We start from the raw sequence: 25,779 nt of genomic DNA, 5'->3' as shown, positions 1-25,779 counted from the left end.
TTTTGAAAATCCAAATACACCACATCCACTGGTTCTCCCTTGTCCATCTGTTGGAGTCTCAAGAGATCCCAGCATCCCTTGGGAGCACTGCATATAAGCAGGCCTCTCATACTGTGCCAGCACTCTGGAGTCAGAATAAAGAGACTAAGGTCACACTTACTCAAGTCTACAGTACTCAGTCATCTTGCTTTATTTGAGGCGTAACATAGACCATGGTAGTAGTATAGAGAGATAAAATGGTTGTGATCGTAATAGAATATCAGATGACAACTTTTACTTGTATCCGATCCAGAGGTGTTGCTGTTTCTGATTGTGTTAATTTACTCGTGGGAATTGTTTTTCAACTGCCTTTTGGAATGGTATTTAACTTTCTATCTCAACTTTTCCTAGATCAAGTTGTACTAATTGTGTTTTTTTTTAAACAAGGACTGAACCTACATGCAATGAATCACCTTCTTACTTGCATATCCAGCTAACAAATCAATTGCCATTACTACTTGATGATACTTGTGTATTGTGTACAGTTTTGGTCTCTTTAACTAAGGAAGGATATACTTGCCATAGAGGGAGTGGCACAAAGGTTCACCAGACTGATTCCTGGGATGGGGGGGATTGTCCTATCAGGAGAGATTGAATAGACTCGGCCTATTTTCTCTAGAGTGTAGAAGAATGAGAGGTGATCTCATTGAAACATACAAAAGTCTTACAGGGCTTGATCGGGTAGATGCAGGGAGGATGTATCCCCTGGCTGGGGAGTCTAGAACCAGGGGTCACAGTCTCAGAATAAGGGGTTGGACATTTAGGACTCAGATGAGGAGAAATTTCTTCACTCAGAGGGTGGTGAATCTTTGGAATTCTCTAACCCAGAGGGCTGTGGTGGCTCAGTTGTTGAGTATATTCAAGACAAGAGATTGATAGATTTTTTGGATATGAAGGGAATCAAGGGACATGGGGATAATGCAGGAAAGTGGAGTTGAGATAGAAGATCAGTCATGATCTTATTGAATGGTGGAGCAGGCTCGAGGGGCCGAATGACTTACTCTTGCTCCTAACTCTTATGTTCTTATGCTCAAGCCGTGTAGCTGTTAATTCATGAATGATTGTGCATACTTTAAAATTTCCGTTATTTGGTTTCAAAATGTCTGAATTATGGAAAAAATTTAATAGATTTAAGACAAATAGAAGATGGTATAAAAATGTTCTGAAATGTTAATCCGGTTTTCCCAAAATAGTCTGTCCCATAAATGGTGTATCTATTCGTTCAGCAAGTGCCAACACTGAATTTATCACTGTAGGTTTAATAAAAGCTAATGATACCCACTGAACCAAAGGCCTTTGATCCACAATTGTAATTAATCATAATTGGGTGTCAATCAGTAAATTATGAGTTTTAAAGTGTCGCCCTTTCGATGTTGCGGTAGGATTCCAATCAGAAGGGATCTGTACGCATAATCTCAATCTACTGATTAACAAGACGTGGCTTGTGATGAAGAATCTCCCTCAAAACATCAACTTCATGGCTGACTGGCCTGACAGACATTTCCAGCGTTTCTGTTATTTCATATGTTTTCTTTTCATGTTCAAATGTATGATCTGTTCACTGTTTGTTTGTACAGAATACTTGAAGGTGACACTGCCTTACAGACTGATTAGATTTTTGTTGCTCTTAAATTTACTCAGCATTCTAATTGTTCTTAATGTTGCACTAGGATGACGTTTGTGAACCTGTAAGTTCCCCTCCAAGTTACACACCATCCTGTCTTGGAAATATATTGCCATTCCTTCATTGTCGCTGGGTCAAAATCCTGGAATTCCCTCCCTAACAACACTGTGGAAATAGCTTCACCACATGGACTGCAGTGGTTCAAGAAGGTGGCTCACCACCACCTTCTCAAGGGCAATTAAGGATGGGCAATAAATGCTGGCTTTACCAATGAAGCCCACATCCCATGAACAAATAAAAAGAATTGTGTAAATTTGCGTTTACTTGAATCCCCTCCAGCAAAGGAAGGTAATATGAGAGAAGTACCTTATCTCTGCAGGGTGCCAGATGGGATCTTTTGGGAATTAACATTTTAAATTCCTACTTTCAATTATTTGGCTGAATGATATTTTCCCATTGGTCCAAAATCAGGAGGCGCATAGCAGCCTGAGATTATCTGAAATTTGATTCGGTAATCAGCCTACAGAGCAGGCACTGAAGTATCCTGTCAGAGGATTAATTAACAGTTTCACTAATTCCCAATTCACTTTGTGATAGATCCTACAAATCTACTATAGTGCTGCTTGTACAATGGCTCGGGTTTTGCGCTCGCCATTCACCTCGCTGACAGCTGCCAATAAAGTTTTTGTGCGCTTTTGAGCGCAGACTTGCTCTAATCTGGCATCTGATTCAGCACAGCACCCTCTACAGGGTATCTGGCATTGGTGAGCAGGGCAAGAAACAGCGAGGTTCTTGAACCGATTTGGATTGAAGAATCCTCTCTGAGACGCAAAGTATAAAGCAGGAAATATAAATTCGATTTAAATTATGAACAGAAAGCAAAACAACAATTATGAAAGACATGGAAAAAAAGTAAAAAAAAAAAAATGATTTAGAAAAAAATCTGCAACACAAATTATCTTCTGAGGGAATGAGACTCCACACTTGTAAAATTAAATTTTCAGGGCCAGAACTTGATCAAGGATCAAGATCAGAATTGTGTAGCAACGTGCTATAGCCTCTCTGGTGTTCTATTGTTTGGCAATGGTGAATTCAGTGGAGTTATCACAAAATATTTTGAGGTGATACACTCACATTCTACTGCATGTAAGAGCACTTCTATTGCACCAGTGCTACTTTTCATATCCCACACCAGTTACCTTTGAGTCCTATTTATTGGTCAATTTGGCAGTGGACCAACAACCGCTAAGAATTAATTAGGTTAAGGCCACTCAAATTGAATGCACTTAACTTATGTCTCCTGACATAGGCTTTCATCCCATTGGTTCTAGGAGAATTCAAACTGTGACTTCAGAGGTGTAAGGGCATTTCTGACCAATAAAATACCTGGTTCCCCCCCACCCCCCCCCCCCCCCCCGAAAAAGGTAAGGAAATTATCCGGCCAGTAATTGCGGTCTTTGGTCACTGACTACAAGGCTGTAATACATGATAATACATTTAGGAGTGCAAAGGTTGACTGTTCTCTGAGGGAGATGGAATTTCCTGTGTTGCTGCTAATTAATGAAGCAGATGGCTGGAAGAAGTGACGCTGCAGCTGTGAATTGGAACAAACTCACTGGCGTGCTGAGGTGTTTCATATTCTTCTACTGCCCATTTAAGGCGGATGCTTTCATCATAGAATTTACTTGATTTAATAAAAATTGTTTTTAAAAACTGGGAATGATTAATTTGACAGCGAATTAAATCCACAATTATTGTGACTTCAAATATGATTTTATGAAAATGTTTTCATTTACTCTCCCATCACATTGTGAAAAGATTTAATGTTCTGGACTCTTGCACTGTTCAGTGTCATCTATATTTTCACCTAGATTGCAAGTAGAGAATATAGCTTTTTACAAACATTGTCAAACATAGCTGATTAGCATAGAAGTATAATTCCGATGTCTGAGGGTGACGATTGCACATATGCAAGAGCATTTCAGCTTTTAATAAAAAAATTGATGGTGGACTGCGATCAGCGAGATATTAGCACACTCTGCTGGCCACTCACTGATCTGCATGTAGTTTTTACTAATTGGGAAACACTTCATAAGTGTTTCTCTTCACTGCAGGAGGGTGTGTAGCAATAACATAGGCTTATTTTTTATTAGATCTTTCATATGACATGGGATCAATTGCTACCATTTCTCATTATATCCTGCCATTTAATGGCTGATTAGTGCAACTGATGTAAAACTTACAATGGGATGCTTCTGCTCAAGCTGTGTCATTTCTTGCAGAAGAAAATTATTTATTAAAATCCATCCCTAACTTTGGGACTTTTCAGACAAATGGTACATAAGAATGCAGGATTGGAGCAGCTACCTGTAGAAATCTATACATGAACCATGATTTTTTTTTTGACATCTCAGATGGACATAAACTGCAGGAACTTTAGGATTGTTTGTGAGTGAGGATATAAAGTGCATTTCCACTGACCAACTGATTTTTTTTTTAATCGTAGACTAATACTCCAGAGGCTTGGTCTAATAATTCCAAAGAATGCAAGTTCAAATCCCACCATGGCAGTTTGAGAATTCATTTTTTTTTAAACTCTGTAAATAAAAAAAAATGGCATCAGTAAAAGTGATCTTGGATTGTCATAAAAACCAAACTAGTTCAATTATGTCCTTTAGGGAAGGCAGCCTGAAGTCCTCACCCAGTCACTCAGTTGTATCAAAAACCACAGCGGTTCAAGAAGGTGGTCCACCACCACCACCTCAGGCCAACTCGGGATTGGCAATAAATGCCAGCCTTGCCAGTTACACCCACGTCCTGAGAATGAACATATTAAAAACATTTTTGAAAGTAAAAACTTATATTTATAATAAAACTTTATCACATTTTTGGGACATCCCAAAACCCTTAAGGGTAGAATTTCCGTGGAATTCTGTCAACGTAACTTTGGTGGAAGATCGGCAGAAGCCCTGGAGAAACGGCATAAACAGCTATTTACTCCATTTCTGTAGGGCTTCTCCCGATCTCCCATAGTAACTTTGTTGGGAGATCAGGAGAAACCTTGTGTAAATTCCAGGCGTTCACATCTAATTTATTTTTGAAGCATAGTCATTGTTGTAAGCTGGACAAATGCACTTCCCAATATGCATACAGCAAGATCTTTCAAATAAGTTGAATGTTTTTTTGCTGGTGTTACTTGAGGTAGTAATATTGCCCCCATACAATACTACCATGAGTATTTCTGTTTTTCGAAGAGTGCCATGGCATCTTTTATGTTCACCCGAATAGGTAGACGGGGCCTAGATTTAATGTCTTATCCAAGATGGCACCTCTAACTTCCTCTGTACTGCAATAAACTGTCAGTCTGAATTACAAGCTCAAGTACTGAAGTGGTTTGAGCTTCTGACTCAATAGGCGATGATAGCACCAACTGAACCAAGCTAACACTTAAAATTTACAAGGAATATATAATACATTAGACTAGCTCATTAGACACCTGATTCTAAAATGGTGGCCCTAAAAAAAAAAACAGTAAAAGGGAATATTATTTGAATGGGGAGAAATTACAACATGCTGTGGTGCAGAGGGACCTGGGGGTCCTTGTGCATGAATCCCAAAAAAGTTAGTTTGCAGGTGCAGCAGGTAATCAGGAAGGTGAATGGAATGTTGGCCTTCATTGCGAGAGGGATGGAGTACAAAAGCAGGGAGGTGTTGCTGCAACTGTATAAGGTATTGGTAAGGCCGCACCTGGAGTACTGCGTGCAGTTTTGGTCACCTTACTTAAGGAAGGATATACTAGCTTTGGAGGGGGTACAGAGACGATTCACTAGGCTGATTCGAGAAATGAGGGGGTTACCTTATGATGATAGATTGAGTAGACTGGGTCTTTACTCGTTGGAGTTCAGAAGGATGAGGGGTGATCTTATAGAAACATTTAAAATCATGAAAGGGATAGACAAGATAGAGGCAGAGAGGTTGTTTCCATTGGTGGGGGAGACTAGAACTAGGGGGCACAGCCTCAAAATACGGAGGAGCCAATTTAAAACCGAGTTGAGAAAGAATTTCTTCTCCCAGAGGGTTGTGAATCTGTGGAATTCTCTGCCCAAGGAAGCAGTTGAGGCTAGCTCATTGAATGTTTTCAAGTCAAAGATAGATAGATTTTTAAGCAATAAGGGAATTAAGGGTTACGAGGAGAGGGCGGGTAAGTGGAGCTGAGTCCACGACCAGATCAGCCATGATCTTATTGAATGGCTCGAGGGGCTAGATGGCCTACTCCTGTTCCTAATTCTTATGTTCTTATGTTCTTAACACTATAAAAAGAGATCATGTCAGAACCTTCTTTTAAAAAGCAACTATGGAAGTTTAGAAAAAAAGGCACTTTTTTCCAGTAGGATTTGGATAACAATTAAGTGAAGCTACAGTGATTTTAATGTACACCTGTACAAAATTGGCCTGCATCCTCAATAAGGGACGACAGAATGTGCCACTTGAGTGCATAATGGTTCAAAAATAGATTTTATATATCCATTCTGTAATTGCCCCCTTGCACTAAGGCCAGCTTGTTGATGAATATACTACGTTTATATACATTGTGAAATGAGTCAGTTTGATGGACTTTTGTTAACTTGAAATTTAAAAATAGAATTGCTTTTCCCATTGATATTTCACATTGGATTATGTTGACCAATCAATTTGATTGATCTGTTTGTATATACTGGTTATTTGATGCTTAAAGATTAGATGATCAGGTTTTCCAATTTTCCTGTTTAAAAATGGCTTACTACACTATTCCCAATTGCACTAACTATTGCTATGGAATTTTGATTAGTTTTGCACATAAGTTATTAATGAAGGCTCAGTATTCATATTCATTGTTTGATATGGTTCTGTCTTAAAGGAACAGTATACTTTTTAATTTCCGTGTATATTTGTGTATGAGGGTACATAATGCCCTACGTTGAACATCGTGAGGATGGTTTTTGTTCTTGTTTTATTGCACCATCTGCTGGAGTAAATAGGTTACATCTGCTCACCTATTCATTTTCAAAATGGCAGGCTGTGAGGCACTATTCTGCTGGATTTTTAAATATATTTTCTTTCGTTCTTGACACTTGGCATTTCAATAAAATGTTTACATTGTATGTAATTTTTTCAATGCAAATAGAGTAGAAGCATTTTTAGAAACAATCATGCTGGCATTGCTGGGTGTGAGTTATGGTTACTTCCCTTGAAGGAAAGATTCGCTCTTACTCCAGTGTTTAAAGTGGGAGCAGTCTGGGACTTCTCTTCCTTTGAGGTGATGTGGGTGCTGGCATTCCCACATCAGTGGGGTTTCTGTGCAAATTTAACTATCGTAACATTTTATCTGGCCCAATTAATCGTCCTTCACAGTTCTCCAGAATGGTAAGCAGGTTGTTTGGAACATACATTGGTACAGGCGTAGAGAAAATACCATTTCATCCATGTTTCTACAAGCAACTGCATCCAGTCTGTATTTTGAGTGAGATGGCGGAATGTACCACCCTCTTCCGGGACCCATATGGCCCCATGCACTGGTCTCAGCTCCTCCTTGGTTGGACAATTTTGCTAATTTCCTTTAAGCTCCTGTTGCAGTTTTTAAGTGCATATATGGATGGTGTGTAGGATTGAAATGTACAAATTGGGTTCAATTTTTGATCTGTGACTAGTTAGGATTTCTGCCTCTGTTCCTATGTTTATGTGCATGGATCTCAATTGAAAACATGATGGGGTTTGGCTCTGATAGTTCCCATGGTCAAATAGTTCATTGCCACTGATTACGTGTAGAAAATACAACTATCCCAAGTATTACATTTTTTGAAAGTGGTTTACTTATTTTCTATCTCTACAGTTTCTTTCATCTGAGTGTCCTTGTCCATAGCTAAGAATGCACCTTGATTATAGAGTTTGTTAAACCCAGTATACAATGGGCTGCTAAATGAGGGCAAAGATCACTCTTTGAGATTAAAATATCACAATACGGAGCATCACAATAGTGAAGATACATCTTACCACCACAGCAAACAGTGTCAGTGACCCCTGGATGATAGTTGCAATTCAATCAACAAGTCTTTTTGCATGGAATCTCGCACTTCCAAAATTGATTCTTGCCAATGTGGAAAAAATGCAAACTTGCCCACTGTGTGTAGAGAAAGTACCTTTCAATTAGTCTCCATGCTCAGTATCCAGATGCAAATCTGAAGTATTTGCCAGACTTATTACAGAATTTGTGGCTGCTGTTCCAATGTTATCATGAACTTAAGATCTTCGATCCTGTTCTTTTCACTGTGAAGCCATCTCGCAACATTCTTTGGAACTGTACTCTGTGCATTACTGGTTCAGGTAATACCACTTGCTCTAATTATAGATATTCAAATAGCTGCCTCATTCCTTATGTTATTTGGATTTGTATATTAAACTGACTCAGGAGCGCTAGTTCAAAAAAAAATGGGGCAGTTGCTCATTTAAAGGTCACAAAGCTAGTTAATTCTATAAAAACAGGAAGGCCATTAAAATCTACAGTTCTTCAAGTACCATGTATTCCTAGTTTTGAATAGTTTGAAATGTAAATGATCATAAGTGGCTTCCCCTTCCACATATTGTACAATTCTTGTATTACAAGGTCTTTTACTATACATTTTATTTGTATTTTTGTTTTCTTAATTCTGTGATTCCGTTTTAGTCATGCATGTTGGTAAATTTAAAACTGTGACTGCAGCTTCAGTAGTGTGCAGTCAGCCAGAGCAATCAATTGACCTGGTCTCCTTTGGATTATTTTGTACAGTTTGTTGGATTTTCTTTTTTTGTTCTATCGTGTTAGGGGGATTGAATGCAATCACAATGTACGAGCTTCTAAAATGAAATATCTAGCTGCTGCATCGGTATTGGATTCCCTCCCCGAGGGTCTGGCTAAAGTTTGTGAAAATCGATGGTACCTTCAGACATTTAAATGAAACATAAACTTGGATCTAGTGGGATTCCGCAGCATTCAACAAATATTTCGAGAGTGATGGATCCTGGAGATTCGATTTGGCAAATGGGCTTTGGCATACCTGATTTTTTTGAGTCTGTGATTTTAATGTACCTTAGTTTTCTGTTCTCTCCCCTCTCTTCTCTTCCCCCCCCCCCCTCCCCTCAATTTCATGAGTTCTGTCAGTTCTCCATATATGTGCTGCAACTGTTTCCCTTTATAGCATTCGCAGCTACTCTCCTCCTGGCACAGGGCCCTATCTGCTCCAAGCAAGGCCACTTATTTTTTAAAAATTCTGCTCCGATGAAATGTCGTGGCTTCCAGACCCCATACCAAGCAATCCCACATCCTGGCCACCAGAGAGTCACCCCATATCCCTCCGATTGCTTCCAAGTTCCTCCTTCCTCAAGTACTCTTACTTTTTCTCCGTCCCCCTCCCCCCTTCCCAGTACTCGCAGATTCCACTCCACAGCCTTATTGCCTCACAAAGTGTTAGTAAGCCGTAGTCACCAGACCTCATTCACTTTCCACATCCACATGTATTCCTCGGCCTATCCCTGCCCCACCACCCGCTGCTTCCCACACATCAACCGCTGGCCCCTTCTTTCGCCCATCTGTGTACCAGCAACTCCGGGACAGCCTCTCCCTGCCTGATCCTAGTACCCATCCCCAACACGTGCATGTTGGCTACCCTAACTGTATACCCTAGGCTTTAATAAAAGGTTAGGAATAGAAATTGATTACACTGATAAATGAAAGTGTGCAAGCCATTGGGAGAGATTGGGGAAACTTGCAGTTGAGAGATGAGATACCGTCAACAAAATCTTTTCAGAGTGTGAGAAAAAGATCCAAAAACATTGAAAAAAGAATGTGAAGAGAGAAAGAGAGAGAAGGGAAGAAATTGAGCAACAGTGAAAGTACGAGAGAGTAGGAAGGCTTGAGAATCACAGTTACAGCAAGAAGGAGACAATATTGTTTATTTTTCTCCAGGAGCATCATCACAGGAGAGATCAGTTACTTACTTTTTCTAATTATAGATCCAAGCAAGCTTCCATTTTGTTGTTCTTTCTGGGCAAGTTTAAGCTGCTTGCAGAAATTGGCTGGGCCTCTAATTCTGAACACTAATCACTGAATTTCTGCTCATTCTACTGTGGTGTCAATGGGCGCCTTGCCGTTATTGTGAATTGGACATCTTGCTTTGCAGGAACGTTTGTAAGGTTGTGATTGACGTGGCAAATAAACTGATACTAGCTTTATCTACCTATAGCTCTCCAAATTTAAGCACTCAGTCTGTGAGTAGGGCTAACATTTTTTTAATTATAAAGTGCTTTAAGATTGAAGGGATGGGAAATGCCACAGAAATACACAAAACATCTGTCCTAACAAAGGGGTTTTGTGTATTTTCTTGCCATACAAGGAACCAGAGAAACTTAAAAAAAAATGAAATCATTGCTACGAAGCTGACATGCTGGACAAAATGTTTCCAGCTGCTTTAGTCTATGGTATGTACATACCTTTTTAAAAAATAAAAAAAAGATTTTGTTCTCCTTGCCTCTCCTTTATTGATGTTCACTGCTTTCCAACTCAGAACTCGGGTAGGTCGGGTATCTCTCTGTTACTGGGATGTTATATGTATCCTGGTTTGGAGTGCGACTTCTGAGTGTGCACAAACACAAGCGTCGTCTCCATACTATAATTCAATGACAGAGGATTGACCGACCTTCGATCTGGACTGGAGGCGATAGAGGTTGAATAATTTTCCATTTGTCCTGTAGTTTAGCTCCACTCCAGTGGGGAGCTTGTTGAGGGTGAGATGGAGCATTGCAGCGAGGAAGATTGAGAAGAGTGTTGGTGCGATGACACAGCCTTGGCACCGGTTTGCACATGTATTGGGTCTGTGGTGGACCCGTTGGTAAGGATCACGACTTGTATGTCATCTTGAAGCAGATGGAGGATGGTGGCACATTTTTGAGGGCAGCCAAATTTGAGAAGGGCACTCCATAATCCTTCACGGTTGACCGAGTCGAAGGTCTTTGTGAGGTCAAAGCAAGCCATGTACAGAGGTTGATGCTGCTCCCCACATTTTTCTTGGATTTGATGCACGGTGATGATCACGTCAACACCTTCACCGAAGTGTACGAGAGTCTGGGTCTTGCATTAAGACAAAGGTTCTCTACCAACCTGCACCTGCCACACACTACCGATCCATGATGAGACTTGGACAATGTGGACCACTTTCATACCTTCTGTCAACAAGGATAGACATTGATGATGAAGTCCAACACAGCCTTCGGTGTGCCAGTGCAGCCTTTGGTCACCTGAGGAAGAGTATGTTCGAAGACCAGGATCTCAAGCCCGGAACCAAGCTCATGGTCTACAGAGCAGTAGTGATAACTGCCCTCCTATATGCCTCAGAGACATGGACTATGTACAGAAGGCACCTCAATGTACTGGAGAAGTACCACCAACGCTGCCTCCACAAAATCCTGCAAATCCATTGGCAGGAAAGGCGCACCAACATCAGTGTTCTCGCTCAGGCCAGCATCGAAGGATTGACCACACTTGACCAGCTCCGATGGCCGGGTCACATCATCTGCATGACACTGGACTCCCAAAACAAGCGCTTTTCTCCAAGCTCCGACACGGCAAGCGAGTCCCAGGAGGGTAGAGAAAACGCTTCAAGGACACCCTCACATCCTCCTTGAAAAAGTGCAACATCCCCACCAACTCTTGGGAATCCCTGGCCTAAGACCACTCAAAGTGGAGGAGAAGCATCGGAGAAGGTGCCGAACACTTCGAGTCTCTTCGCCGGGAGCACGTGGAAACCAAGCACACACAGCGGAAGGAGCGCACGACAACTCAAGCACCCCACCCACCCACCCGCCCCTTCAACCACCACCTGCCCCACCTGTGACAGAGATCCCACATTGGTCTCATCAGTCACCTTATAACTCATATTAGTGTGGAAGCAAGTAATCCTCGACTCCGGGGCACTGCAGGAAGAAATGTATCCTCTAGGAAATGTCTGAGAACAGGCTTCTTTTTCTCCCTCATCTCACCACCTTGTACAACTCCGAGACACTTGGGTTTGTCTGTCTCTGATTAGCTGCAAAAATAAAGAAGCCCACCACAATTTCGAGTCATAGCCTGGCAGCCAATTCTGAGCATGGAATGTCAGAATTAAGTTTTATGGTGGTGTTCTAAAATTTCGAAACAGGCTGTATTATTGAGAGACTGCTCGCTGTATTGCTGTTGATCATTTGGGATCATCTCTGCACGTTGGCGGGAGAGGTATTTTGTTTGGCGCAGTTGATATTCTAAATGCCCGTAAACCTGTATAATCCCTTTTACATTCAATAAATTGGTTTTACAGTGTTACGGTTTGATAGTACTACATTTGTTGTCATCAGCATTGCTGAGTATTCATTAATCAATCTGTTTTTACCATTTTTTTCTTCAAGATGTAAGATGAAGGAGAAATAAATAGAACAATATGTTGATAGGGTGAGACGAGGTGGTTCCAATAGACCATAAACACTAGCATAGACCTGTAGGGCTGAACGGCCTGTTTCTGTGCTGTAAAATTCTGCATAATTCTTTTGAGATAAACTCTTAAGGATTTTATATTTCCTGTGTCGGTGTCCAAATGAACTGTAAATCTTCACAGTCTCACTAGAGGGCACCATACTCTTAATAATTAGTTTGACAACTCCCAACAACTGTAACCAAATGAAAAAAAGGGGAAACAAATCTGAATTTATTGTATGTTGCATGTAGTTATCTATGTATAAGTGTCCATTTAGCACAGTTGCAACACTGTTGCCTCTGAGTCAGAAGATTGTGAGTCAAGTCCGACTCCAGGACTATGAATTGAGTCTTGACACTTCAGTGTAGTAGTGAGAGCGTGCTTTAGCGTGGGTTGGGGTGCTGTCTTTCAGTATTCAAATTCAGTATTCAGGCCACATAGTCCGCATGCCAGACACGTGACTCCCAAAGCAAGCGCTCTACTCGGAACTCGTCCACGGCAAACGAGCCAAAGGCAGGCAGAGGAAACGTTACAAGGGTCACCCTCAAAGCCTCCCTGATAAAGTGCGACATCTCCACTGACACCTGGGAGTCCATGGCCCTAGACCGCCCTAAGTGGAGGAAGTGCATCCGGGAGGGCGCTGAGCTCCTCGAGTATCGTCGCCGAGAGCATGCAGAAATCAAGCGCGTGCAGCAAACCAGGCTCCCTGCCCACCCTTTCCCTCAACGACTATCTGTCCGACCTGTGACAGACTGTGGTTCTCGTATTGGACTGTACAGCCATCTAAGAACTCATGCTAAGAGTGGAAGCAAGTCTTCCTCGATTCCAAGGGACTGCCTATGATGATGATTCAAAATACCTGCCTTATTGGAGCAAAGCCACTATATAAATAGAAGACTCAATGGAAATGGATACGGGGTTTTCATCTGGCAAATACAACTCTGGTTTTGTTGCACATTCACGGGCGGTGTTCACTGGCATGTTCAGTCTATTGTGATCATATAAAACTCTGTTCAATGCAAACTGCTTGAATCCTCCTTTTTCTATCCAATCAAAAAATTGCACTTTCTGTAATGAGTGAGCTTTTTGGCCTGTCTGTGCTTGTAGAACTTATTACTTTTGTTTATATTTAAAAAAAATAATCCTACACAGTATGTCGTGCATCCCCTAAAGTACAATTGGCTTAAGATAGGACGTATGTGGTGACATTCAGTGTCAACGATAATCATTTCCTTTTAGTATCCGCTTCAATCATTGCGTGTGCTTTTAAGAATAAAAACTAGCTTAGCTATTACAGTTTTTAATTAAAATACAAACCAGCAATTGAGAAATTCCTTTATTTCACATGAAAGAAAGGTCATTTCTATGGATCTTGTATAATTTTAAAACAAAAAAAATTGAATCTTTATCTCCAAAGCCAGCAAGAACAATGTTTTGATTTTATTGTATTCTTTGTGTTTTTTCTAGCTGAGCCCTGGTTGATCCAGAGCGTCCAAATATACTTGCTGGTCAGGATTTATGAAGATGGCAAACCCCATCCAATGGGCACGCTACAGATGGCAGAGATTGCTGTCTACAGGTGGGAACAGTGATAGATACACTTTATCATCATCCCCTGGGTGGTTCAAAACTTCACCGCAGAAATCTGGACGCAAACATCGTTTAGTAATTCCCTGCCTTGGTGGATTCACTGAAGAATATGAAAAGGTCATCAAAAATTACATGACTAATAGGATTCAAACAACTAAATATACTCTGCTGAACTTCATTCCAAGGAATTTGTTTGAACAGTTTCACAGGTAATGTCTGTCAACTTGAAGCTTACTTGTACAATCTAACCGCTTCATTACAACTTAAATGTCTCTACTTCATTGTTAATTTCTTACCATCTTTTTCTTTTGAAAATGTAACATTTTGGTGGCTTGTATAAACTGGTGCTCCTAATAGTAAATGTTGTCACCTAAGAAGCATTAAAAAAGAAGCCATTGCATAGAGGTTTCTCAGCATGACTCAGCTTGCACTGGAAGCAGTGTGAATCAAGGGATTGAGGCAGATTGTTTGTTCTTGGTATCTAGGGATTAGTTATACCAGAGATTGGCAGGAAGGCCCTGCCTACTATGTTGGTTAGAAACATTGTCTTGGTATATGTGTGTAGAAGGTGCAAGTTTGTGCTCAGAAAAAACTCTAGACTGTGGTACTTTTTCCAGTTCCATGTGGAATCTGAACGTCACTCACTCTGACTAGCACATGTTTTGGGAACATGCTTGTTGTGGAAAGGCTGCACTTCGCCACAGGGATGGGGCAAGTAGTGATAGTTGTGCTCACTCTGGACTGGTCAAATCCAGCACCCATTGAGCTGGATCCTTTAGGATTAAAAGACCAGTCAATGTTCTGTTGTTCGTCTGGACTGCTAACCAGGATCACTGGATGTGGGGAATGACCAGAATATGTGTTGGTGGTGCATTTATAGCCACAGTCCTTCTAGAAGTTCAAGGAGTTTATGGGAGGTGCATTAGATGCGATAGATGATTTTGAATTGGCCTTTGTACAGGTACTGGTGTTGAGGATCTGTGTCCATATCTCTTGTCAATCCTCCTCCCTTAATAGACAACTATGTCTTCTTCTCAGTCTTCTCTCCGGCTTTCCACAACTTGTCTTTTCTGTCCTACCTTTGGCCATGGAAGTGACCATGGTGCACAGGGTGGAGGTGTATATTTTATGGACGTGTTTATTAGTACTACAAAAATGGCCAACAGGCTCGACCCCTTAATTCTGATTGAGCCCCTTGAAGGATAAGCCACCCCCTGAAGTTTCACAGGAATGTGTAACCGGATCCGCCCATCTCAAGGTCTCACGGACTTTGCAAATTGTAACTCGATCCACTTTGACTTCCTGAAGTGACAGAGGACAGAGCTCCCCAAAAGACAGCAAGGACCAGGCAAAGTGCCTTACCCCAGTCCCAAGTGTATGCCGCCCCCAGCCGAAGTGCCTTACCCCAATCCACAAGTATGCCTCCCTCAGCCCAAGTACTTCCCATCCCCGGCTGAAGTGCCTTACACAGGCGCAAGTGCATCCCTCGCCCCCGCCGCTCCCCCCCCCCCTCCCCCCCCCCCCCCCCCCCCCCCCATAGATGGGGCATTGTGTATGGATTGTTAACAGGTTTATTGGGTATGAAATGAATAGTGACAGTGTCGTGATTTCTGAATATCATCCAGTCCAACGATGTCCCTTGTAGGGGGTTGGAAGAACGTGATTCGCTTTCCCTGAGTTCCCTCTCTCCCTTCCGATCCCCCCTCCTGCCCCCCATCACAATCTCTCCCCCCAGCCTCTTCTCCGCCCCCCCCCAGCCTCTCTCTTTCCCCGCCCCCACCCCTCTCTCTTTCCCCAACCCCCACCCCTCTCTCTTTCCCCACCACAACCCCTCTTTCCCTCCCCCACAACCCCTTTTCCCCTCCCCCACAACCCCTCTTTCCCCTCCCCCACAACCCCTCTTCCCCACCCCCACAATCCCTCTTCCCCAACCCCACAACCCCTCTTCCCCCCCCACAACCCCTCTCCCCCCCCCCCACAAACCCTCTTTCCGCCCAACCCCTCTTTCCGCCCAACCCCTCTTTTTCCGCCCAACCCCTCTCTCTTCCCCCACCACCTCTCTCTTCCCCCACCACCTCTCTCTTCCCCCACCACCCCTCTCTTTCCCCACCACCTCTCTCTTTCCCCCAGCCCCTCACTTCTCCCCCCAGCCCCTCTCTTTCCTCCCCCCCGCCTCTCTTTCCTCCCCCCCGCCTCTCTTTCCTCCCCCCCACCTCTCTTTCCTCCCCCCCTCTCTTTCCTCCCCCCCGCCTCTCTTTCCTCCCCCCCACCTCTCTTTCCTCCCCCCCACCTCTCTTTCCTCCCCCCCGCCTCTCTTTCCTCCCCCCCGCCTCTCTTTCCTCCCCCCCGCCTCTCTTAACTCCCCCCCGCCTCTCTTTCCTCCCCCCCCGCCTCTCTTAACTCCCCCCCGCCTCTCTTTCCTCCCCCCGCCTCTCTTTCCTGCCCCCCGCCTCTCTTTCCTCCCCCCCGCCTCTCTTTCCCCCCCTCTCTCTCTTCCCCCCCAGCCTCTCTCTTTCCCCCCCCCCAGCCTCTCTCTTCCCCCCCCCCAGCCTCTCTCTTCCCCCCCCCAGCCTCTCTCTTCCCCCCCCCAGCCTCTCTCTTCCCCCCCCCAGCCTCTCTCTTCCCCCCCCCCAGCCTCTCTCTTCCCCCCCCCCAGCCTCTTTCTTCCCCCCCCCCCAGCCTCTCTCTTTTCCCCCCCCCCCAGCCTCTCTCTTACCCCCCCAGCCTCTCTCTTACCCCCCCAGCCTCTCTCCTTCCCCCCCCCCCCAGCCTCTCTCTTCCCCCCCCCCCCCCAGCCCCTCTCTTCCCCCCCCCCCCGCCCCAGCCCCTCTCTCTTCCGCCCCCCAACCTGTCTCTTCTTACCCCCTCCCACCAGCCTCTCTCTTTTCCCCCCCCCAACCTGTCTCTCTCTCCCCCCCCCCCCCCACTTAGCCTCTCTCTTCTCCCCAACCAGCCTCTCTCTCTCTTCCCCCACCCAGCCTCTCTCTCTCTTCCCCCACCCAGCCCCTCTCTCTCTCTTCCCCCACCCAGCCCCTCTCTCTCTCTTCCCCCACCCAGCCCCTCTCTCTCTCTTCCCCCACCCAGCCTCTCTCTCTCTTCCCCCACCCAGCTCCTCTCTCTCTTCCCCCACCCAGCCCCTCTCTCTCTTCCCCCACCCAGCCCCCCTCTCTCTCTCTTCCCCCACCCAGCCCCTCTCCCTCTCTCTCTCTCTCTCTCTCTCTCTCTCTCTCTCTCTCTCTCTCTCTCTCTTTTCCCCCCCCCCCCCCCCCAGCTCCTCTCTCCCCACACCCAGCCCCTCTCTCCCAGAACTGTACATGGCAGGGCTTACACAACTGTAGAGGCCAGACCTGATGACTCAGAGACTGCTGTGGGGCATGAATGCGAATCTATTAACACCATATTGGCGCTGCGGGAGTCATCATCGGGCTCATCAATGTCGATGCAAGGGCTGTGGAACAATGGGGCACCTCCAGCGAATGTGAAAACGTACTGCGACTCACCACATGGCAGAGTCGGCAAAAGCTGACCGATCCGGCGCGGATCACGCTGAACGAGTAAGAGAGGCAACTCAACACGAGGCTTAAGAGGAAGTGTATTAGCTATGCACCTTCACCACCAAAAGCCCTCCGATAATTTTGAAAGTAAAATTAAACGGCATTCCAGTCTCCGTGGAATGGGACACGGGGGCGAGTCAGTCAATTATGAGCCAGAAAGCTTTTGAGAAACTGTGGGGCAACAAGGCACAAAGGCCAAAACTAAGCCCGATTCACACAAAGCTGCGCAGTTACCCAAGGAGCTCGTACCAGTCATTGGCAGTGCGGCAGTACAATCGTACAATGGAGCTGTGCATGATTTATCACAGTGGATTGTACCAGGCGATGGCCCAACGCTGTTCGGCAGAAGCTGGCTAGGAAAGATCCAATGGAACTGGGACGACATCAAAGCACTGTCTTCGGTGGATGACGCCTCGTGCGCCCAAGTGCTAAACAAATTACCGTTGTTATTCGAGCCAGGCATCGGCAACTTCACAGGCACCAAAGTGCAGATCCATCTTGTCCCTGATGCATGACCCGTTCATCACAAGGCCCGAGCGGTTCCATGTATGATGCAAGAGAAAGTCAAGATCGAGCTGGACAGACTCCAACGAGAGGGAATCATATCGCCAGTCGAGTTCAACGAGTGGGCAAGTCTAATTGTTCCGGTGTTGAAAAGCGATGGGATGGTCAGAATCTGCCAAGACTACGAGATAACAATCAACCAAGTCTCGTTGCAGGACCAGTACCCACTACACAAAGCAGATGACCTGTTCGCAACCCTAGCAGGGGGAAAGTCATTCACCAAGCTGGATCTAACCTCTGCTTACATGACACACGAGCTGGCTGAACCGTCGAAAAAATTGACATGCATCAACATGCACAAAGGACTGTTCATATACCACAGATGCCCTTTTAGGATTCGCTCGGCTGTGGCCATCTTCCAGAGGAACATGGAGAGTCTGCTGAAATCGGTTCTGCGCACCATGGTGTTTCACGATGACATCCTGATCACTGGTCGTAACACCACCGAACATTTGCACAACCTGGAAGAGGTTCTAAAGCGACTGGACAGAGTGGGACTCAGGCTGAAACATAGAAACATAGAAAAATAGAAAATAGGTGCAGGAGTAGGCCATTCGGCCCTTCTAGCCTGCACCGCCATTCAATGAGTTCATGGCTGAACATTCAACTTCAGTACCCCATTCCTGCTTTCTCGCCATACCCCTTGATCCCCCTAGTAGTAAGGACCTCATCTAACTCCTTTTTGCTCCAAGTGTGTATTCCTGGCGCCAGAGGTCGAACTTTTGGGGAGAAAGATTGCGGCGGACGGCATCAGACCCACGGACTCCAAGACCAGGCCATCAAGAATGCACCCAGACCACAGAATGTGATGGAGTTGCGTTCGTTCCTGGGACTCCTCAACTGTTTTGGTAACTTTCTACCGGGGTTGAGCACTTTGCTGGAACCATTGCTTTTATTGCTACGCAAGGGTGACGACTGGGTTTGGGATAAATCTCAAGAGACAGCCTTTAACAAGGCCAAAAACCTGCTATGTTCTAACAAGTTACTTGTATGACTCGTGTAAACGTTTAGTACTAGCTTGTGATGCATCTTCGTACAGAGTCGGTTGTATGTTACAGCAAGCCAATGTGTCAGGCAAACTGCAACCGGTTGCATCTGCGTCCAGGAGTTTTTCTAAGGCTGAAAGAGCCTACAGTACGGTTGAAAAAGAAGCATTAGCATGCGTATACGGGGTTAAGAAAATGCACCAATACCTATTTGGACTCCGGTTTGAGCTTTAAACCGCTCATTTCACTGTTCTCAGAAAGCAAAGGTATTAACACCAATGCTTCATCCCGCATCCTAAGATGGGCACTAACATTATCTGCGTATGACTATCTAATCCACCACAGACCAGGCACTGAGAACTGTGCTGATGCCCTCAGTCGGCTACCATTGCCCACCACCGGGGTGGAAATGGTGCAACCCGCAGACTTGCTTCTTACAATGGATGTTTTTGAGAGCAAGGAGTCACCTCGCCAGATCAGGACCTGGACCAGCCAGGACCCTGTGCTATCACTAGTAAAAAGCTGCATCCTTAATGGGAGCTGGTCGGCTTTTCCCGGGGAAATGCAAGACGAAATTAAGCTGTTTTACCGATGCAAGGATGAAATGTCCATCCATTCGGATTGTCTGCTATGGGGGAATCGCGTGGTTTTGCCCAAAACAGGCAAGGAAACGTTTATACGCGACCTACACTGTACCCACCGAGGCATAGTCATGATGAAGGCTATCGCCAGGTCGCACGTTTGGTGGCCTGGCATTGACTCAGAATTGGAGTCATGCGTACACCAATGTAACACTTGCTCACAGTTGAGCAATGCACCAAGGGAGGCCCCACTGAGTTGGTGGTCATGGCCCTCCAAACTGTGGTCCAGGGTCCACGTAGATTTTGCTGGCCCCTTTCTAGGAAAGATGTTCCTAGTAGCAGTGGATGCTTACTCTAAATGGATTGAATGTATAATAATGTCATCATATACGTCCACTGCCACCATTGAAAGCCTCCGGGCCATATTCGCCACTCATGGTTTGCCCGACGTCCTTGTTAGTGAAAATGGACCATGTTTCACTAGCTCAGAATTCAATGAGTTCATGACCTGCAATGGCATCAAGCATGTCAGGTCTGCCCCGTTTAAGCCCGCATCCAATGGTCAAGCAGAATGGGCAGTCCAAACTATCAAGCAGAGCTTGAAACGCGTGACGGACGGTTCCCTGCAGACCCGGTTATCTCGGGTTCTGCTCAGCTACCGGACGCAACCCCACTCACTTACTCATGTTCCACCTGCAGAATTGTTAATGAAGAGAGCACTCAAAACCAGGCTCTCCTCAGTCCACCCAGATCTCAATGATCATGTAGAAACCCAGCGTCACTGGCATAATGTGTACCACGATCGCGTGGCTGTATCACGTGACATTGAGGTTAATGACCCTGTGTTTGTTCTTAATTACGGTCATGGTCCCAAATGGGTGTTTTAGCCAAGGAGGGGAATAGAGTGTTTGTTGTCAAACTTTTGAACAGACAAATGTGCAGAAAACATTTGGATCAGACCAAACTGCGATTCACTGACAACCAAGAACAGTTTGAAGAGGACATTACCATCATTGATCCACCAACACACACTCACCTCGCTGTCAACCACGAGGATGAACCCACCATGCCCGACAGTTCGATCAGACCAGCTGCGATGCAGTGCAGCAATGATCCGACCGACTCACCCATGCCAGGACTTCAACTCAGGCGATCAACCCGGGAACGTAGAGCCCCGGATCGCCTCAACTTGTAAATAACTTGTATCTAAGACTTTGGGGGGGAGTGATGTTATGTATGTGAACCTTACTAGTGTGTAAGACTTGCCACCAGGGGGTGCACCTGTTGGAGACCCAAGGGTCACCTGCACACCCCGGGCAAGCAGGTATAAAAGGCAGTCTACCATGCTTCCTCCTCACTCTGGAGTTACATTAAAGAGACCAAGGTCACAACAGTTTGAGCTTACAGTGTGCAGTCTTGTGCAGTTATTCGGAACATAACACTCTCCACCCAGCCTCTCTGTCTGTATCTCTGTCTCTGTCTCTTTCTCTTTCTCTCTCTGTCTCTCTCTCTCTCCACCCAGCCTCTCTCACTCCACCAGCCTCTCTCTCTCTCTCTCTCCACCCAGCCCCTTTCTCTCTCTCTCCCTCTCCCTCCCTTTCTCTCTCTCTCTCTCTCCATCTCTCCACCCAACCTCTTCTCTCCCTCTCCATCCAGGGTCTATCTCTCCACCGAGCCTCGCTCTCGCTCGCTCGCGCGCTCTCTCTCTCTCTCTGTCTCTCTCTCTCTCTCTCTCTCTCTCTCCTCTCTCTCTTCTCCACCCAGCCTCTCTCTATCTTTCAATCTCTCTATCTCTCTCGCCACCCAGCGTCTATCTCTCCACCTAGCCTCGCTCGTGCTCTGGCTCTCTCGCTCCTCTCTCTCTCTCTCTCTCTTCCCCCCCCCCCCCCCCCCCCCTGCCCCAACCAGTCTCTCTCTGCCCCCTCCCCCAAAACAGGCTCTCTCTCTCTCCCTCCAACCGGGGCCCAGTGGAGAGCACGGAGCTCAGTGACCCATCAGGGAGCTCCAGAAACGGGAATTATCCTCAGGCTCGGGGCTGCTCAGACGGGGGATCAGCGGGGAACTCGCGGCTCACTGGAGGCCCGGGGGCCCAGTTGGCCAGAGGAGCAGCAGCCCGCCGCCATCGGGCCCAGGCCGGCCAGAAGGGGAAAAGAGAGAGAGTCTCAGCCCCTGCTTCTGGCACCACGTGGATGGAATGATGTGGCCGGGAGGGGGTGCGGAGCTTGACGGGGCGAGGCTTAAAAAGTGCAGTGCGGGGGTTGGGGCGGGCTGGACAAACACCTGTCCGCCAAAAAAGTGCAGTACACAGGGGCCAGAGCTTGTCGCATCTGTCAAAAAAAGTGCAGTACCAATAGTTAGTCCCACATTTTATATCTCTTGTGATAAAAGCTAGAATTCCATTAGCTTTTCTTTCAGCCTCATCAACTTGAAGTACTGCTTTTTAATGTTGTGTAAACCTCTACCCACATGTCCCTCTGCTCTTCCACAACATTGAGCCTTCTTCCATTCAGAGTATAAGCACTAATGTTATTTTTTCTGAGTTAAAGTAGCACCTCAGCTGACATTGACTTACAATTGCCACTTCTTAGACCATTCCCGCATCAATATCCCTATGCCGATTCCTTTGATCTTCTAAAGAATTAACTATGTCCCCTATTTTGGTAGAATTTGCAAATTTAGAGCTATATCCAAATAAATCATTGATGTACACAGTGAACAGAAGTGACCCAAATAGTTGGTGTTTCAGTTGAAAATGATGAACAGTTGATATTGTGTGACCAGTAACTTCCATGGCTCTGGATCAGGTCAATTTAAGGTTGTGGATCTTGATGTTTCCAATGTTTCAGGGACACACTCCATGCTTGTTATCACCGGTGTGGCTTCGAAATCTAAAGAGTATCCTTGCCAGCAACAAATTTGACAATTTAAAATAAAGTTATCTATTGTGATTTTTTTTTTACTTCTATAGGGCTCAATTTTCCCCAATGTTGTATTTTGGCGTGTTGCCAGAGTTACGCCCGTTTTTTTGGTACCCCGACTACTCCCAAAAAATAACTAGCAAGTTTCCCCTCTTCTATTTTTTGAAATTGGCGCCACGCAGCCTGTCCTTCAGCTTTGGTGGGTGGAGCCTAATGTCTGTGCCCCCGTTCTGCGCGTGTGCAAAAAAAAGGGACGTTTTTGACGTGATTGCTATGGGCGAACATGCCCAGTACATCTCCCAGTCTGCATTCAGCCATTTTTAAAGAGCCAGTTGTGTGTGAGAACTTTAATTCTCATTGGAAAAATCGGAGTTGGAATACCAGATGCAACGTGGCTCAAGGACCACAAATTTCTTACAGGATGAAGTGGCGGCACTAGTTACTGTAATTGAGGCTAGATGGCACGAGCTGGACACCAGCAGAGGTCAGATAAAAGTTTCACCAAAAGAAGTGAAGAAACGCTGGAACCAACTTGTCGAAGATTACTGTGCAATGGTGCCCACCCCAAGGTCTGTAGTGGAGGCCAGTGCAAAAAGAAGTGGCAGGACTTGGTCAAGTAGTTAATGTAAGTAATATTTTCATTTATTCAATGGAATTGTAAATGTGACGATCTGTATATGTCCCACCCAGCAGAAAGACACCCTCTCTAAAAAGTTATATTTGCAGAGAAAAGTGGCACACAACAAAAGGGAAAGCACTCGAACAGGAGGAGGCCCGGCAAATCTGCACCCACTGACACCCTTGAAAGAGAGGGTCGCTGCTTTGATGGGTGCTGCCTGGAGAAAAGCAACCACCACTGCACAAGCTGGGCCAGCACTCGAGGGAGAGGGTATGTCCTGTAAATTCCACAGTCTGGCTTTGCTAAATGTTAAGTACTGCGCGGACTAGCAATGCTTCGGTTCATGGGGATGTCTCCGTCAGCTATGCTTTGGTTGATGCAATGTGCTCTCATTCATCGTAGTCCTTCAAATCAGCCTGCTGCCTGCGCTGTGTGAGCCTACTCATGCCACCCACCCTGCCCCTTCCTCTGCTGCTAACGGTTCTGTTATATTTTGCAGAACTTGAGGCTAACCCTGACGAGGCTGAAGCCGATGCAGAAGAAGATTCAGACGCGGACGAGCCTGAAAAGGAGAACATCTTCCAATCCCACCTTCCAGATGATGGGGGGTGGGGACAGGCAGTAATGTGAAAGGCCCGGTTTGGGCCTCTTCAGATGGATTTGAGTGGGACTGGCAATTGATTCTGTCAATGGGCGCGCGGGGTCTGGGCGTGTTCCCTTATTTCAGCAGCTAACTCCGACATTCCCTCCCTCATGTGCCCTGACAGTGTCTCAACTATCTCCAACATTCCCTCTCTCGTGTTCCCCAACAGTGTGTCAACTGCCTGCAACATTCCCTCCCTCATGTGTCACTCACTCTGGAGGAGGTGCAGGTGCCGCCCATCGAGGTGCCAACCCCTTTCCTGCGTGGTACGAGTGTTGGGACATTCCATGGTTTTTCACAGTCTGAGGCTGGGAACTCCAGTAGGATGCAGCGAGGCACGCACAGGGCCCCACTGTCCGAGGCTGTGGATCCCAGTGGGATACAGCGAGGCACACCCAGGGTGAGGAGGGGAAAGAGAGCTCGAGAGCGCTCTCCTGAGGTGCAGGATCTAACCGATGTGGTTCAGATGATGGCAATGCGTGCAGAGAGCATTGACCTTACACGATCACTCCTAGACACCATCAGTGGGGTGGGTGATGAGGTATTGGGACTGTCGGAAGAAGTAACAACACTCTCACGAGAAATGGGAACGCTGTCCAGGAACATGAGGGAGGGAATGTCGCAGGTAGTTGAGATACTGTCGGGGCACATGAGGGAGGGAATGTTGCAGGTAGCTGAGACACTGTCTGGGAACATGAGGGAGGGAATGTTGGAGGTCGTTGAGACACTGTCAGGGCACATGAGGGCGGGAATGTCGGAGTTAGCTGCTGAAATAAGGGAACACACCCAGACCCCCGCGCCCATTGACAGAATCAACTGCCACTCCCACTCAAATCCATCTGAAGAGACCCAAACCAGGCTTTCCACATTACTGCCTGTTCCCCCCCCCCCCCCCACCCCATCAAGAAGTGCGCATTACCCGAGATGTTCGAAAGAATAAGCTTGGTACCAACCTGAGAAACACTGTGCCACCGCCTGCGGGCAGGGTGGAGTCAACAAGACCAAGTGCAACGGGTCGTCTTAGAATAAGGTGGACAGAGATGGATGCAGCCTTTCTTAGCTGCTGTTGTTATTATTGTTACTGTTGTAACTGTTCTCAAATTAAAAGGTTTTTGTAAATTATGTAAATTTACAAGTTTAAAAGTTTCTAAGTGAGAAAGTTTGCAAGTGATCTTAACTGAAAACTTTAAAGTTTGATGCAAGAATATTTTTATTAAAGTTCAGTTAAGTGCAAACAAGTGTTAAACTTTTGAATGAAATACATTTTACATTATAACTGAATTATTTGTTCTATTAACACATCACAACATTACGGAACCAGTCCAAACAGTAAACATGTCCATTTGGAATAGTTGCCGCTGAACCTACAGGCAGCTAAGAGGATGAGCTGCTGGGGCAAGGCTCGAGCAATCGTTCAAGGGGCATGGCGGCCCACCCTCCTCCGCCATCGTGCTCCGAGTTCAGGTGGTTGCACAGCTTCCTCCTCCTCGTCATCTGCATCTTCCTCCTCATCATCAGCCATTCTCGCCTCAGGTGGGTCTTCTACAACCAGCTGCTGCTGCCTCATGATAGCTAAGTTATGCAGTATGCAGCACACAACAGTGAACTGACTGACAATCTCAGGAGAGTATTGCAAGTAGCCTCCGCAATGGTACAGGCATCGGAAACTCTTTTTCAAGATGCCAATGGTCCTCTCTATTATGCTGCGCATCGTAATGTGCGACATGTTGTATTCCCGGTCAGCTTCCGTCCGGGTTACGCGTTGGGGCGTCATGAGCCAGGTGGGGAGGCCGTACCCTTTGTCTCCCAGTAGCCTTCTCTGCCCTTCCGGCTGCTGCTGACACATGGCAGATAGCGTGCTCTCGCGTAGGATGTACGCATCATGGGTGCACTTTAACGGAGTGGAATACTTTTCTGTTCCTGTGCATCTCGGAATACTCCAAAGGTGCTTGCAAGGCGATGTGGGTACAATCAATGCAGCCCCATACTTTTGGGAAGCCAGCAATCCTGGAGAAGCCCACAGCCCTTTCTCACATTGCCTGGGCGGTCATGGGGAACTTTATGTAGTCATTCCTCCGGGTATATAGTGCAACAGTCACCTGCTGAATGCAGATATGTGATGCATGTTGAGAAATAGCGCACACATT

At 45.9% G+C, this 25,779-nt stretch overlaps 1 protein-coding gene across 4 annotated transcripts in view; it reads left to right on the top strand.

Moving 5' to 3' along the window:
* The window catches only part of LOC139242021 (phospholipid-transporting ATPase VD-like), a 277,618-nt gene that overhangs the window by 88,481 nt on the left and 163,358 nt on the right, over positions 1-25,779 (top strand). For 3 of the 4 annotated variants that reach the window (XM_070870156.1, XM_070870149.1, XM_070870165.1), the window contains one exon: positions 13,645-13,976. In XM_070870156.1, coding sequence (XP_070726257.1) covers positions 13,696-13,976 — 281 coding nt within the window. In that variant the 5' untranslated portion in view covers positions 13,645-13,695. Of the gene's footprint in view, positions 1-13,644; positions 13,977-22,882; positions 22,996-25,779 lie in introns of those variants that run through there. The other variant, XM_070870172.1, reaches the window with a different exon arrangement.

This window comes from Pristiophorus japonicus, chromosome 2, assembly GCF_044704955.1.
Source record: "Pristiophorus japonicus isolate sPriJap1 chromosome 2, sPriJap1.hap1, whole genome shotgun sequence".
NCBI lineage: Eukaryota > Metazoa > Chordata > Chondrichthyes > Pristiophoridae > Pristiophorus > Pristiophorus japonicus.
The sequence above is the reverse complement of the archived record's forward strand: the minus strand, read 5'-3'. Positions and strand labels throughout refer to the sequence as shown.